The sequence below is a fragment of the Heliangelus exortis genome, chromosome 10 (genome assembly GCF_036169615.1).
Source record: "Heliangelus exortis chromosome 10, bHelExo1.hap1, whole genome shotgun sequence".
Lineage (NCBI taxonomy): Eukaryota > Metazoa > Chordata > Aves > Apodiformes > Trochilidae > Heliangelus > Heliangelus exortis.
In genome coordinates this window covers 16,054,985-16,069,655 of record NC_092431.1, presented here as the reverse complement: position 1 = coordinate 16,069,655, position 14,671 = coordinate 16,054,985, and the positions used below count along the sequence as shown (strand labels likewise).

Below are 14,671 nucleotides of genomic sequence, written 5' to 3'. Positions count from 1 at the left end.
TTTGGAGAGAGACATCATTCTACATTTTGTTAAGGGAAACAATTTTTTAACTTTGTAGTTTGGCACATTCTGCTGCCATATTTACAAACTAGAAATACCTTAGAGTAGATGAACCTCTAAATATTTAAATTCAATTTCATACAAGCAGATCACATGTACTATCATAATTAAGTAAGAATGTCACTGCAGTTGAGTACTGTGACTGGATACCCGTCTCCTCCTGCAAGAGAGATGCCAAAATGAAGCCAAGGTGTTTATAGAAAATAAACATCAAGGGTGATGATGACATGTTTATTTTCAAAGCAGGAGGCCATTATCCAGTCACAGCATTCATTTCTATTATACTTATTGCAACCGTACCAGATCCAACCTCATTGATTTTTTTCAAAGAGTAATTAAAATAACATTTGTGAATAATACACAAGAGCAACTGAAGAAACTGCTGCAACAGAACAACAATCCTCCAAAGTGACTCTACAGTCTGATTAAGCACAGGAGGTTTATTTGATGCTTAATGAATAAGAAACTACTGCTGGTGAACTGTAAATCTCTCCAGGACTGTCTGACTTTCCTGATGCCCTGTGTAAAGGCTGTGTTACCTTGCAGCAACTGACAGCAGTCCCTAAAGGCCATTATGGCCCCTGAGGATCAGGGCAGTCTGGATGAGCTCCAGCCCCACTCCTGGTCTTGGCAACAGAGATCAATAAGATGCTGAAGAGAAGTCAGCATGCAGGGATCATTCTGTCACCAGTAGTGTCAACTTTAGGTTATCTTGCTGTGGGAACAGCACAGAATTTTCTTTACACAACCTGTAATGCCTGCTGATAATTTCTGATTTAAAAAGTGACTTTCAGAGAGATGGAGAAATGACATGATCCTCAGATTTCCATTTTCACACACTATGATAAATATATCTTAGCAAGGGATGATTTTTTTGGACTCGGTTCCTAAAGAAAGCGTCTTCCTGATTTCTACAAACCAAAAGTGGAGCCACATAAAAACCACTCACTTGGGGAATTTTAGTGTTGTAGTTAGCACAGTGAGTTCAGTGGAGAGAAGCTGGTAAAATGGCAGCCTGTTGGGTTTTGCTGGAAATTGGAAACATGGGAGTTATGATACAAAAACTTGTACACAGACAAGTGGAGAGTGCAGGGTACTGGTTGTGCTGGGCTTCCCACATCAGATCTCAACCTTCACCTAAAATGGCTCTCAAAGGCTGCTTTCAGTTGCCACAGCTTCTTGATCCCTGGTATCTCAGACCATTACAGACAGCATTTAAATCAGTTGTATGGAATAGCTTTCTGTGAGTTGGTTACTACTGTCCTGAGAACCTAAAACCATTGTAATAATTTCATGTAGGTAACCAAATGTCTGTCAGATGCCAACAGCTTCCATTTGTAGTAAAACAAGCAGAATTTGAATCAGTGATGTCAATACAAAAACCTCTACATTATAGTCTACCTACAAGCTACCCCATGTCATAATTTGGCCATGAAATGCGATGCATCAGACTCCTGTAGACTTCTTGCTATTGTAAAGGGTGACCCAAGGAAAAAAAAAATAATGAAAACTTTTCATCCTGCTTCAGTTCAATTCAGAATGTGCCTTCATTTACCTGATTTCCCCAGCTCCCATGCCAGTGGACAGATCTTTGTCACTTCTCCACTGGGAAGATCCAAGGCTGTAATTATTAGCTGGAGACATTCCTATTGGGCATAATCTGAATTCATAATTTGAATGAATTCATAATTTGAATTAACTGTATAGGTCTGAAGATTTAAACCTTTTCAGAGCCAAAGGGGATAAAGTTCAGCATTTTCTATTTGAAAACACTGTGACTATGGTTGCCATAAGGGAGGTAAAGAAACAGGAGAAGTCCCAACCATGGCATCTCCAAGGAGGAATTTGAGGAGTTTAAGACACGTTTAGGTATTTTTTTCCTGCAAGCACACTTTCTGTTATAGATCAAAACCAACAGATCTTACCTTTTGCCTAGAAACCATCCAAGATTTTATTGTTGGTACCAACAGACTTCCAAGAAGAATCTGAGCAGGATGATAGATGAGCAAGGGGACAGAAATTAAGGACAGGTGCTCATAACCCGCAAACACAATCTTCAGCATTGGGATGCCTGTAGGCAGAAAAACAGGAGACAGATTCTCACCTCAGACTTCCAGCTCTGGAGAAAAGCAAAGCACTTTATGTTGCACTGACATTTCATTCCCCCCCTCCCCCTCTGCCAAAAAAAAAAAAAAAAAAAAAAAAAAAAGAAAAAAAATGACTACTGGAAGTTTTATATATAAAGAACAAAAAAATATATGGCAGTGAAAAGTCTGTGGCAGAAAGGAAGGAGTAGGGGAATGCCATAAAAGATCTTTTAAAATTGTGCTAATAGCTGTCAGTCTTGCTGAAGACTTGATATAAAATATGTCCTGCTATAGTATGGCTTTTCAGTTGCTGAGCTTGGTTCTCTACTGTTTAGTTACTACTTCATCTCACTGTACATAATTTTGTGTTGTCATGACTGCTTTCCATCCATCCAACCTCTGCTTTTAGGCTTTCTTCAGCCCATTCAGCACTAGAGGAGGGTTGTGTTTTCCTGGCAGACTCCCTGCTGCTTGGAGAGTACCCAAATGACAGCCTTGCCTGCTCTGACTGCTTCATGGTAGTCTAGTACTCTGTATGTGTTAGAGAAAACAACTCTTTTTTTCTACCTGTGTTTCAGAAGAGATCCAGCATGAGAGGGGAAAGGTTTGCTGAGCTGAGTGAGCAATATGAAGTGGTTGAGCCTATGAAGAGTTAGGGAACAGCTGGAGCACAGAAGTTGCTAGATGCTAGAAGTGACTGTCAGAACTAGACATGGGCCATTTTTCCTAAGAGCCTGAATCTGCACTGAGCAGTGCTAATTCTATCAGACATCTCCCTGCATAATCTTTGCACTTGATGATGTGAAATGCAAAATTAAATCTGATTCAGTTTTGCAGTAATGAGGCCAATTATGTTTACTTTGAACTTGTTCTTGTTCAAAATTATCTGTTTCAATCTTGGAACTTTGCCACCATCCTCCACAAAGCACGGGTGTGAGCAAAACTTGCACCCATCTCTGTCTCTGCAGAGTGGGCAACCAAAGCAGCTGGGATTCATCAGGACCCTCCTGAGGATAAATCTTATTTTCTCCCTCATCTTCAGTGTCATCCTAGGAATCTTCCACCAGCATCACTCTTGCAGCAGAGCAGACTACACACAGGGTTCATCTCTGTCTCTTTTCTTAGCAATAATAAAAAGAAGAGCTTTATGCCACATGCCCTTCATACTTCCATTAGCAGATGTTTCAGATCAGCCAAAGCTGACTGTTTACATAAACTTTTATTTGTGTCTTGGAAAAACTCCCATTCTCAAAAACCTTCCAGGTTTCCCCTAATAAGAGTTGCCTCTTCCCTGTGTGATCAAACAGATTATTTGTTGAATCTTACTGTTCCAGCAGTGCCCCACTATTGCTGACACATGTCCAGACCTGCTGAAATCTTCATCATGCTTCCACAGCACTACTTCTTGTCATTATTTGATTAGCTTCATCACATTATACCACAAGTAATCTTGTCCATATACTAATAGCCTTTACGTTTGTGAGTATTTCCAGGGAAAAATTAAATCAAATAAAAAAAGGCTTGCATGCTTAATTTCAACATTGTAATTACCTTAACAATGACATAATGAACCTATCACAGTGCTTATTATTAACACTAATTTCTGGGGCTCGGGAATAGGTAGTATTTCAATAGAAGTTAAATGGACATGTGTATTATATTAAGTAGTGCAATTACTTCAATTGCCCATCACACTGTTTTGTAAGCAGATAAAGTTTTTATTGCCTGCTTTAAAGTCTTAACTTGACCCCTGTGGGTCCTTTTCAGTTCTCTACCCACAGAAAAAAAAGCTGGAGTCCCAAGCTATGAACATGCTATATTTATGTTTGTAAGACTAAGACAGTACCTGGTGTTTTGGCAGTGCAATTTCATCCACAGATCCAAAACCACTGACCAAGACTCCTACAGAGAATCAGAGAACACTAAAATGACTAGCCTAGGATCACACAGAAAACTGAGGGTGGAGCTGTGAACAGAATGGATCCAAAGTGACTGAGACGTGCTTTAAATCACTGTGCACTTTCTGAAAGGGAAGAGGAAGAATTCCAGCCTAAAAGGTAAATCCTCAGGAGAAAAGCTACTTTGGTATACCAGGAAAAGAAAATTAAAGTTGTCAAATATAGATACAAAATACTACAATTACTGTGACAATATAATTAGATCAATGGGTGGAAAGAGGTTCTTAATTCACAGCTTGTTTAAATACATGTCACAACAATAGGTTTCTGTAAGCTACTAACGTGCAATTAAAGTTCCTGTGATTTACCAGGAAAAACTAACTGGTGAAATGAAGAAATACTAATAATTTTTTTCAGATAAGCATTAGTTCAATTGAAAGAAAAAGCCCCACTGCCTTTCTATGCAGACTTTTATAATTCCAACATTGCCAGTATGCAGCCCTCTCAGAAAATACTTAATGACAGATCCAGAGACTCCAGTCACAAATGCTTGTGTCAGTACCATTACCACAAAGCTGAACAAAGCAACATGGGTTATACTTATTTTTTAAAATTAGTAAACTTTTTTATAGTGACTGCAAGCATCAGTATCACTGCTAATGTTTTCCAAATATACAAAGCTCATGCAAATTCCTAATTAGTAAAAAAATATTTTAATAGTCACTTTTGCCTCTCTTTAAAAAGTAGTAGTAGTAGTAATAACAATAATAATATATAAAACACTTGGGGAAAAAAAATTAAAAAGGAAAACCAAATACCAACCAAAGGAAGAAAAATGACATTATAATGCCTGGGCTGATGCTGAAATGCTTTTTTACAGTGAAATTGTGAACCAGCACTAAGAGAAGCTAGAACAAAAACACTGAGGGAAAAAGCAGTGACATGAACAGGTGGGATTTTAACAACACTAATAAAGTCAATTTAAATCTTACAGATGGCAAGAAATGAAAGTACTTAGCAAAATGGATATCTTTATTTTGGGCTGTCCACTCCTCTTTTCCTCATCTTTTACAGTGTATTGCTTCCAGTATTGATGGAGTATTATAGCTACACTAAGTCAAAGACAGGTAATTTTTTCCATAGGATCAAATCACATATATTAAACCCCAGACTGCTACTTTGCTCTAAAGTTTCCTTAAAGTACACAGCTCTCTTTACTCTCCCCACCCCCAGGTATTATTAGGGCATTTACTTGCCCTTCAGAGCATTCTGCTGCTTCCACATATATAAAGAATAATGCCTGTAAGGATTTTTTTAGTTTTGTTTTCTCAGAGCCATTAATCATGCTTATCTGCATTTCAGGGTGATTGAACTGACTTTTAGGGGTCTTCATGTTGATTGACACAGGAGGAGGAATGCTTTAAGAATGCTGCTCTGGTCTGAAGGGTCGTGCCACAAACACTCATTTGTGTTGCTGCAGATTATGAAGTTCCAAGCTTCCAGAAGCTTCATTTAACTCTTCTGCAAGAGACCCTCACTCACTCCATATCACAGAACTGAATGACAAAGTGCTTCTCTGTGGTTTGGTGCCAACTTGGGCAGCTTTCCTCCAAGCAGGTGTATAACAAGCTGTTGAGCTGCCAAAAGTCTTTTGAGCAGCCTTTTTGCATGGGTCCAACTCCTGGACCAAAGCTGAGCAAACACTGTGACAGTCACAAGTCAGGGTTGTAACCCATCCCACTCCAAAGAAAGAGGGAATGTGGCACCTATCAGGGTGAGAAAGCAGGACCTGACCAGGACTGCAGAGAACTGGAGCAGAAAGAAGGAGGAGGAATCACTGAGATCATCCCACAGATATCCCTTACAAACAAGATCACTGGCATTCACAGCTTTTAACCTTAAATTTCCCTTTTCTCCTTTGGTTGGTTATGTTTATCCTACCAGTCTGCCCTTGTGTTCCCATCTTCCTCCTTGCTCTTTGGCTCTGGTATTCAGAGGCTTTTGTTTGCTTTTTCTGTTCCTATTTTCTCCCTTCCTCTTTCCTCCTCTTCTTCACTCCCATGCTTCTATCCTGCTTGGCTTTGCTTCCCAAGACCTTGATTCTGCTCCCTTAAAGAAATGTAAATTTTAGGTACTTGCACTAAAATCACTAAACTCCACTAAGTGCAGTGGACACTGAAATCACAGTCACAATGCAACCCAGAGAAGTGAGCTAAGGCTGTGACATGAAGAACAACTAATTACTAATTTTTCTCCCCATTTGTGTCCTCCATCAGCCGATTTCACACAAGAACTTTGGAAACCTGAGGAAGAGCTAGCAAGGAAAAAGCTGTTTATCCATGACCTCCAACAGTGGTGAGGAAGAGTGGGAGGGCTCCTCTTCCTGTCTGGGATAGCATAGAAGAGCCCTGTTTGCTCTCCATTGCTCCAGGGTGTTCCAGTTTTGCTCCAAAGCTGTTTTATCAGCCCTGGACAAAGGCCACTGCTGCACCTGAAACTTATTTATCTTTACTCCAGACCTGCAACCAGTATAACCTCCCACATCCTTCCCTTTTCCCTTTGCTACTTTCATATTTTGTAGTCACCTTCCTAAAACACCCATGAAAATATTATGCTGCACTTCACTACATTTAGTTAACTGTAAAATAATAATAATAAAAAAATCCTAAAAAGATTTGATGGTATTTTTAAGAGAATTTAAATATAGGGCTCTTTTCATCTAGCTATCACTGCAGTAATATAAATGAAGCAAATTAATTTTAATGCTCCAAGGTACTGATTCTGTGTCACTGTCACTGACAGGATCCAACTAGACTTTATGAGATGGCATTTGACTTTATGGAAGTGAGCACTATGCACGCATTTACAATTTTACTGGGACTTTAAGCTGTCATGCTGAAAAATGTTTATAAAACATTAATCAAAAAATGCCTCTTTAATACAATGCATTGTCTGAAAGATGTTAGAAGGCACATATTGTAAATGGATTCTTTTTCTGACTGAAGTAATTTCTACCAAAAGCCTTTCCCCACTGCTATGCAAGTACACAGTGTGGAGAGATAAAGAGCACTTTCTCAGCACATTACTACCTGATCCAAACACTTGGGAAATCACTAATGTACAGCATGCCATATTTCCGTGTCACACATGACACATTTGTCTAAAATTACCCAACAGAGTTTGACATTGCAGCATATTCCATAGCAGAGCTTTCAACTGACATCTGCCAAGTAAGAACTTCAAGTAGGAGCTTTATTCTTCTAACAAGCGAGTAAGAGTTTTCTTTTATCCTATACCCATGATGGAAGTGATAAAACAATAAGTACTGGAAATCAGGGTTGGGTTTTTTTTCTATTTTAATATGTTTATTTTATGCTCACTGAAAGTGTATGCTCTGCTCAAAGCACTGTTTCATCATTTGCTGTTTTCTATCACATTGCAGTGGGTTCAGAGAACTATTGGAACATTTTTATTGCCACAGAAACACAGGCCCTTATTTTACACAACCGAAGCAGATGCTCTACTTACATACTTTACTGTATAGGTTTTCCCCCTTCAATGTCTTCATAACAAACAATTTATCCTAATACTTTATTGCTTACATTACTGAAACACATTCCAAATCACAAAATGTTGCAGCATTTCTTCTTAGGAGAAGAGATTTGGGGCAAAACAAAGAGGTCATCACAAGGACTATACAACAACCAAGCATTCAGGACTCAAAATGCCAATCAACCCTTTGCAAAGAGGCAGTGGAAATACTCTGAAGAAAAGCCTTAGCTTCTGGATTTTTAGTTCCCCCTTCTACTCATCTATTAATTTCAGAATTGCAATGTACAAAATGAATCAAGTGTATGACAGTAGCTTCTCTGACACTCTCCATGCTACTCTCTGAAGGATCCTGTCAGAAGCTGATGTGAAGGGAACATTAGGAGGTCAAATAACTTTTTTTTTTTTTTCCCAACTGAGAAAAGTCCTGCAAAGGGGCATGTATTGCATAACACTTCCCTGAGTTGCCAGAGCAGGGGGTTTCTGAGCTTACCCCTGGCAAAGGCAGTGCCAAATAAGCACCTGAAATTTTAACACCAAGCTTCTGAATACTATTGCATGTAGCCCAGTGACTGCATGGTGGGAAAGGATGCTGAGATCCCAGTAAAATCCATTTTAGAGGATAATAAAAAGTTGTTCATGCAGATATGTACCAGAACAGCAAGCTGCTGCTAATCTCCTTTGAAAGCTTTCTTCAGGGATTCCCTTTTTCTGCCCAGGAGAGTCACATTGCTACAGTTAGTTTTGAGGAGACAGAAGTTTATCCACTAAGTCTTATCCTTAGGCAAAGACTAGCCAGGGACAGAAGATGTTTCTTTCCCTCATTCAGACTGTTATCAAATGCTCAGATGACAACAGAAGAAGATGCTTTTTACTGATAAACTGGTTCAGGTTTCCTTTTCCTATACCCATGCTCTCTCCAGAGCATTCACTGAACTCTAGTTAAATGCTCCTCCTTCAGGACCAGTTTCTTTTAGTTAAAGGAATAACTGAATGGTATCTGACAACCCAGAACAATACAAACATTTGCTTACTACTGAGTATTCTCATTTCAGCTGAAGACACCATCTTCCAATGGAATATGAAATCACATCACAGGGAGAACAGGTTACTCAAAGCTGACCATACATGCTGTATGAGGACTTGTCCTTAATATATTTTCAGGGAAAAAAGACAATTTTCAGTATATTTTCATGTTTCAGGTTAGTGATCCATGCAGTGGAAAGCAAAAAAACAGGTACACAAAGTAGAAAAAAAAAAAAAAGACATCTGGCAAGGAACGTTTTGTAAAGGACTGGTGAAGAATTACAGGGGTCTGGAAGAGCTGCAGGAAAAATACTGTAAAATGGAGGGGTATCCTAGTTCCCTTTGGAGCTCTGCATGGACCCTAATCTTCAAAAACATTTTCACTGTCATCTGCCTCCTTGGGAAAGAAAAATGACTCACCAGAATATCCAACAAACCCTTGCATTACATCAAATAACTTATGTTTTGGAGGTAAAATTGCTATGAAGGCTCTGAGCTGAATCAGAGTGGTATGGAAACACATTGGCTGTATAGCTGTGCCAGGATGCAGGAATTTCCCCAAGACCCACAGTATGGTAAGGAACTGGACTGGTCAAATATTTAAGTAAAGAAGGAAGATAAACCAATGAGACAGAATATACTTGTTTTGCCCTAACTTTAACAAGAACAAAAAAAAAAAAAAAAAAAAAAAAGAAGAAAACCTAATATGCTTTGAATACTTTTACTAATCCTTGTTCTTTTGTAGCTGGCTCATTATACTCATCATAGAAATAAATAATTAAGTGCAATGTAAGTACAGTTACTAAGAGACAGAACATCTCGATAATATCAATTTTAAATTAAAAAAAAATGTAAAAGCTAGAGGAAGAAAAAGAAAGTGCAGTTTGTCTATTTCTGGGTTTTCAGTGGGTACATTCAGATTGGAATTGATGTTTAGTGAACAACACAGGCAACCTTACCACTTGCTAACAATGAAGCATTAACACCAACAACTGAAGATCAGTGCCTTAGACTCCAAAACCCCTCTGCCTGTCTGCCAACATGGTAGTGATAATTAACAGGGAATTGAAGAATTAATTCAACCATCATAAATCATATTTTGAATGTGACTTACCCTGAATTAGGCACTTCAATTTGGGCAAAGAAATGTAAACTGATCCTCACACTTTGGGGCTCTGTTTGTTGCTTAGGTATGAGTTCACTTTTCATACACATAAGAATATGGAGGTTATGCTCCAAACTCCACTATCTTTTAATTAGATTTCTGAAAGCTTTTTTTCTCCTGAAACTGTGATGCAAGGGAAAACACAAAGCATACATTCATGATAAATGGTAAAACAAGAAAACACTTTTCATAGAGAAGAAAGTATTTTCTAGGAATACTATAATAAAATTTCCTCTAACTCTCTTCATCTGTTTTCTGTGGCCAAGAAAAGAAAATATGAGGCCAGAAAAGCTTCAATGCTCCAGTCATTTTGGAAGGCATTTTGAGAAAACTGCTTATTATCTAGAAATACTGAGGGACACAATTTCCTATCCTAAAACTCTATGGTCTAGGGTTATGTGCTTGCAGTGCTTTTGGCAGCGTTTAGAGGAGGAACTCTTTTTCAGATTCCTAAGACCATTCTGCAATAGGAAATTCCTAAATTTTGCTGCTGCTGTGTTTTTTTTCACATCTTTGCACCCACTGTTTTGAGGTGCCTGGACTCAGGAGCTGAGCCTGGCTGCCAGAAGGTGCCCTGAGAACAGCAAATGTAGATGCAGCTCTCTGAGGGAGACTTTGCATCAGCTTCAATACTCAACAGCTTTAGTGTGGGTGACACTTGTAGCCTCTGCCAGCTTGAGGTAACAACAAAAAAAAAGTAATCTTGAGTCATGTCCAAATGTGGGTCTTCCCAAGGGTAACCTGTCAGCTATCTGCTGAATATAATGTAGTTTCTAAAAGTAGATAAATTAACTTTAACTGGTTTTGGTGGGGAGGGAGGGCTCTTGAGTCATTATAATTTTACAGATGGGTATGTGTTTTTATTTTTATTTTTTCATTACAAAGACATATGAGCTTGCTGTCATTAAAAACCTGCAATCTGGTTTTTAGTGTCTGATACAATTACATGCACATCTAGGAAGACACACAACCAAATAAATAATTGGAGAGGTGCAAGTCTGAAATGACAATTGTTATTCATCGATCTCTTTCTGCAAGTCGAGATTGAGAGATGTAAACTTCAAGTGAATGAGATCTCCTGGGTGAGATTCTTCAGTTCAAACACAGTAAACAACTGTTGTCCTCTGATGCACATTTTAGTACTGCTGGAGGCAAACTTTCTAAATATTAATAAAAAACCTACTACTGGCAGAGTATACAGATGAAAAGGAATCCCTGGGAGATGGTACAGAATTTCTTGCCACATTCTGAGTCTAATCAAAGAAATGTATGTTTCAGGTCAGAGAAGAAAGGAGATTCCCTAATTTATTCTAGTATTTCCCTTTCTAGAATCACACAGAGGTTAAATTTGAGTAAACTGCTCTAGATAAGTGATGTTATATTGTGAACCTTGTGATTAAAATCAAGGGAGAACCTGGTACTCTGTGTACACTGGACAATGCCATCTCCTAATTTCATATTTCATTTTGGAGCATAGGAGGTTCAAGTTGAATATCAGAAAAAATTTTTTTACTGTAAGGGTGACAGAGCCCTGGAACAGGCTGCCCAGGGGGGTTGTGGAGTCTCCTTCACTGGAGACATTCAAAACCCACCTGGACACGTTCCTAGGCGATGGACTCTAGGGGGCCCTGCTCTGGCAGGGGGGGTTGGACTAGATGATCTTTCGAGGTCCCTTCCAACCCCTAGGATTCTATGATTCTATGATTGGCCCACCAGCACATTCCCTTCCCAAAAACACAGCCCTGAGAGTGCTCTGGTCTGAAGGAGAAAAACAGTGGGTGCTTGCTCAGCCACGTATGTGAATAGTGAGGGAAAATAAAAGAGAAGTTCAGGCAGAGACTATCCCAGCAACCATGGCCCACTCAGAACTGTGAGTTTGACTTCTTGTGGGGACAGCCCCTTCAAGTCAGTGGTGGCCTTAGCATTATAGAAATGCTCACATATGCAAAATGGCAGCTGCCCTTGGGTGGATCTGTCAGTTCAAGCAAAAGACCTTTATAACTGTTCCCAGTTACAGAAATCTTTGTTCTGTATTTGGTTTTGCTGATATTCTGGTATGGCAGCCACACTGGAAATAGCAGCAGTTCCTGGGCCTGCTTTGGGGTCCACTGAGAAAGGAGACAAGCCAATTATGTGGTATCAACCTGACTGGTAATATTGTTTGGTAAGAACCAAATGTTGGTCCTAGAAGACTGCAGAACTAGTAAAGATGATCCACCTGTCCTCAAGTTGGGCTCAAGAAAAAAGATGCTGACCTGAAAGAAGTGCAGTGGATCCAAGTGCTTCTTCCCCCTATCATCCCATGTTAGCATAAATCCCTCAGTTTTGTTTTGTTTTTTTCTAAAGAGAAGGGGAATAACAGGCCAGAGGAAAAAGCCCACTGAATCACTAGCTGCTTTTTCCAAGCAAATGCTGAGCGAAGACTGAAGAGAAAAAAATTTCATTTTGGCCCCAAGAATCACAGAATCAAAACTCATTAAAGGTTTCAGCAACCCCCCCTGGGATCTCAGGGGCAGGAATGGGAGAATTTCTAACTCTCTAGCAGTAGTGAGGGGCTCATATTGGCCCCCACAAGACACTGATTCTATCAAGCATATTCCTCCTCTCAGCTACCCTTCTGCCCCAATGGTCAGCACTCACCAGTTCTGGGCAGAGGAGCAGCCAAATCATTTTCACTTGTACTGTACTATTAGACATCTGGGCAAGTAATTAAACTCCCCCAGGTGTTCAATAGACACAATAAAATTAAATTAAAAATATGTTTGTAACATATAAAAAAATACACAAGTTCAAGCACTACTAACACCAAGAAGTATGACACGGTGCCAGCAGTAATGTCTCCTGTTCAACATCCACAGGACAATTTTAAAAGTAAAAGAAACAGTCTAAGAAGGTGTACTCTTCCAAACCCACAGATCACATAACCAAGATTATTTTCTATATCTTCATGTAAAAGTCAGAGGAATTATTCACACATTTATAGCTAGCCACAGTCTGTACCTTGATGAATAATTGCCTTAGAGGACAATTCTCTGCCAGGAGCAGAGAAAAAACACCACATTTTAAAAATAGCACAGAGCATAGCCTGAATGCTCACCCAGGGCAACACACCCCATTTTACCATCTTACTCTCTAATGTAGAATTATTAAGAAATGTCTCCTTTTTAGAAAATCAGAATTACCAACCTTTTATCTTGACACAAGTTTGAACATTTTGGCATTTTTCTCTCTAAAAGGGAAAGCTGATTATCACCATACAATAAGAAGTGTCTTGCTTAATTAGTACATTTCAGAGTTTGGGTCTAGGGAAAAAAAAAAAAAAAAGATGAAGCAAAGACCCAGCTACTACTAAACAGCAGCAGTTTAAGCTGTGCATATATATTATTTATCTCTGAAAAATCTTGTAAGGAGATATCTGTAGAAAACACGAGGAAACTATATATAGCTGTGAGCAGGCTGGAGCTCTATGTGAGCACGATGCTCTGTCACATCCTGCAGCTGGGGACCTCAGGGGAAGGCACAGGCTGATTAATCCACAGCCTGATGAGCCCCTCACAGACAATTGAGTTGTCTGGGAAGCTACTTGTGTATTACAGGAGGCTTTTAACAATTGTTCAAGCCCAGACCATGAGTTTCAGACTTGTGCAGTAAGAAGCCAAATTTATTTTTAAAAATAAATTTGAATGAAATCAAAACAATACATAACAAAGTTAGTCCTTTGGGTTTTGTTTGCAAAATTAACTTCTATTATTTCCTGAAAATGTTTTGTAGCCCAGGGACTTTGATTGAATTGCTTCAAGAATTCCATAGTGAAAGAACTGCTACACTAATAAATCCAAATGAGGAAAAATACACTCTCATCACAAACAGTACCTTGTTTTTGTAATAAAGTGGGGTTACTGTTATTTTTATTTTGGTACTTTATGAATCTGATGTTCATCAGACCTACACTAATAACATTTGCACTTGTGCTAGCCAAAGCTGATAGCAGTACTCCAGTTTTTTTGCTGATAAAATAATTTTCCACAGTAAATACAAAGAATTAAAGTGAAAATATTTTTTTACAGTCCTGCATTTTCCTTTTGGAATTGTTGTAATTTCTAACTAGCAATTGACTCTGTGCATAATTATAATAATGTTCTGTACCTGGCTACAACTTCTGTGTAAGCACAAACACCAACTCTGCAGTATTTTTTCAGGTGAGCCACACTGATAGCTTTGCACTTCCTTGAGGCCTCTTCTCTTTTCACTGAATGAACTCCAGGGAATGGCATCATGTTGGGCTTTCCAGATGGATTATGTGAAGCCATAGCTCAATGTCATTTTCAATAGCAAGGCTCATAATTAAAGGTCAAATAGTCACTTCATCTGCAATCAATCAATAGAAGAAGTACTAATACTAAGTACTAATCAATCAATGGCAAATGCACTAATAAAAGCCATGCATCAAACGTCCACATATGTGTGTGCTCACATGTCCTGTGCATATATGTGAGCAGGGAGAAGGAGAGAAAGAGAACAGAGTGGGTGAATATGCCAGAGGGCATTGTGAATACTGCATTTATCTCTGCTACTTCCAAGTTTATATCACTAATTAACTGAAATACAAATATACATTGGCTTTTCTGCATACGTGTTGAAAAACTTGCCAAAGCACCCACCTCTGTGCAGAAATACTGGCTTGTGTTCTGAGCTAAGAGACACAAAGGCACCCACCCTGTGTAATTTGTCCTTACACAAACATGCCCTGCACTCTGATCTCTGAGACAAAAAGTGTGTCAACTGTTCTGTCTACAAAATAAAACCCAGCATATGGGAACAGCACTCATCTCTGTGCAGAGCAAGCACTTATTCATGGATTCAGCACTGGAAGTGGCAGTTGGCCT

General features: G+C 39.0%; 1 protein-coding gene across 7 annotated transcripts in view; it reads right to left on the bottom strand.

The window, feature by feature from the left end:
• Positions 1–14,671, bottom strand: part of SLC10A7 (solute carrier family 10 member 7) — a 140,768-nt gene that overhangs the window by 3,785 nt on the left and 122,312 nt on the right. For 5 of the 7 annotated variants that reach the window (XM_071753709.1, XM_071753712.1, XM_071753710.1 and 2 more), the window contains one exon: positions 1,986–2,131. In XM_071753709.1, the coding sequence (XP_071609810.1) occupies positions 1,986–2,131 (146 nt within the window). Of the gene's footprint in view, positions 1–1,985; positions 2,132–13,931; positions 14,154–14,671 lie in introns of those variants that run through there. The other 2 variants (XR_011727778.1, XR_011727777.1) reach the window with 2 other exon arrangements.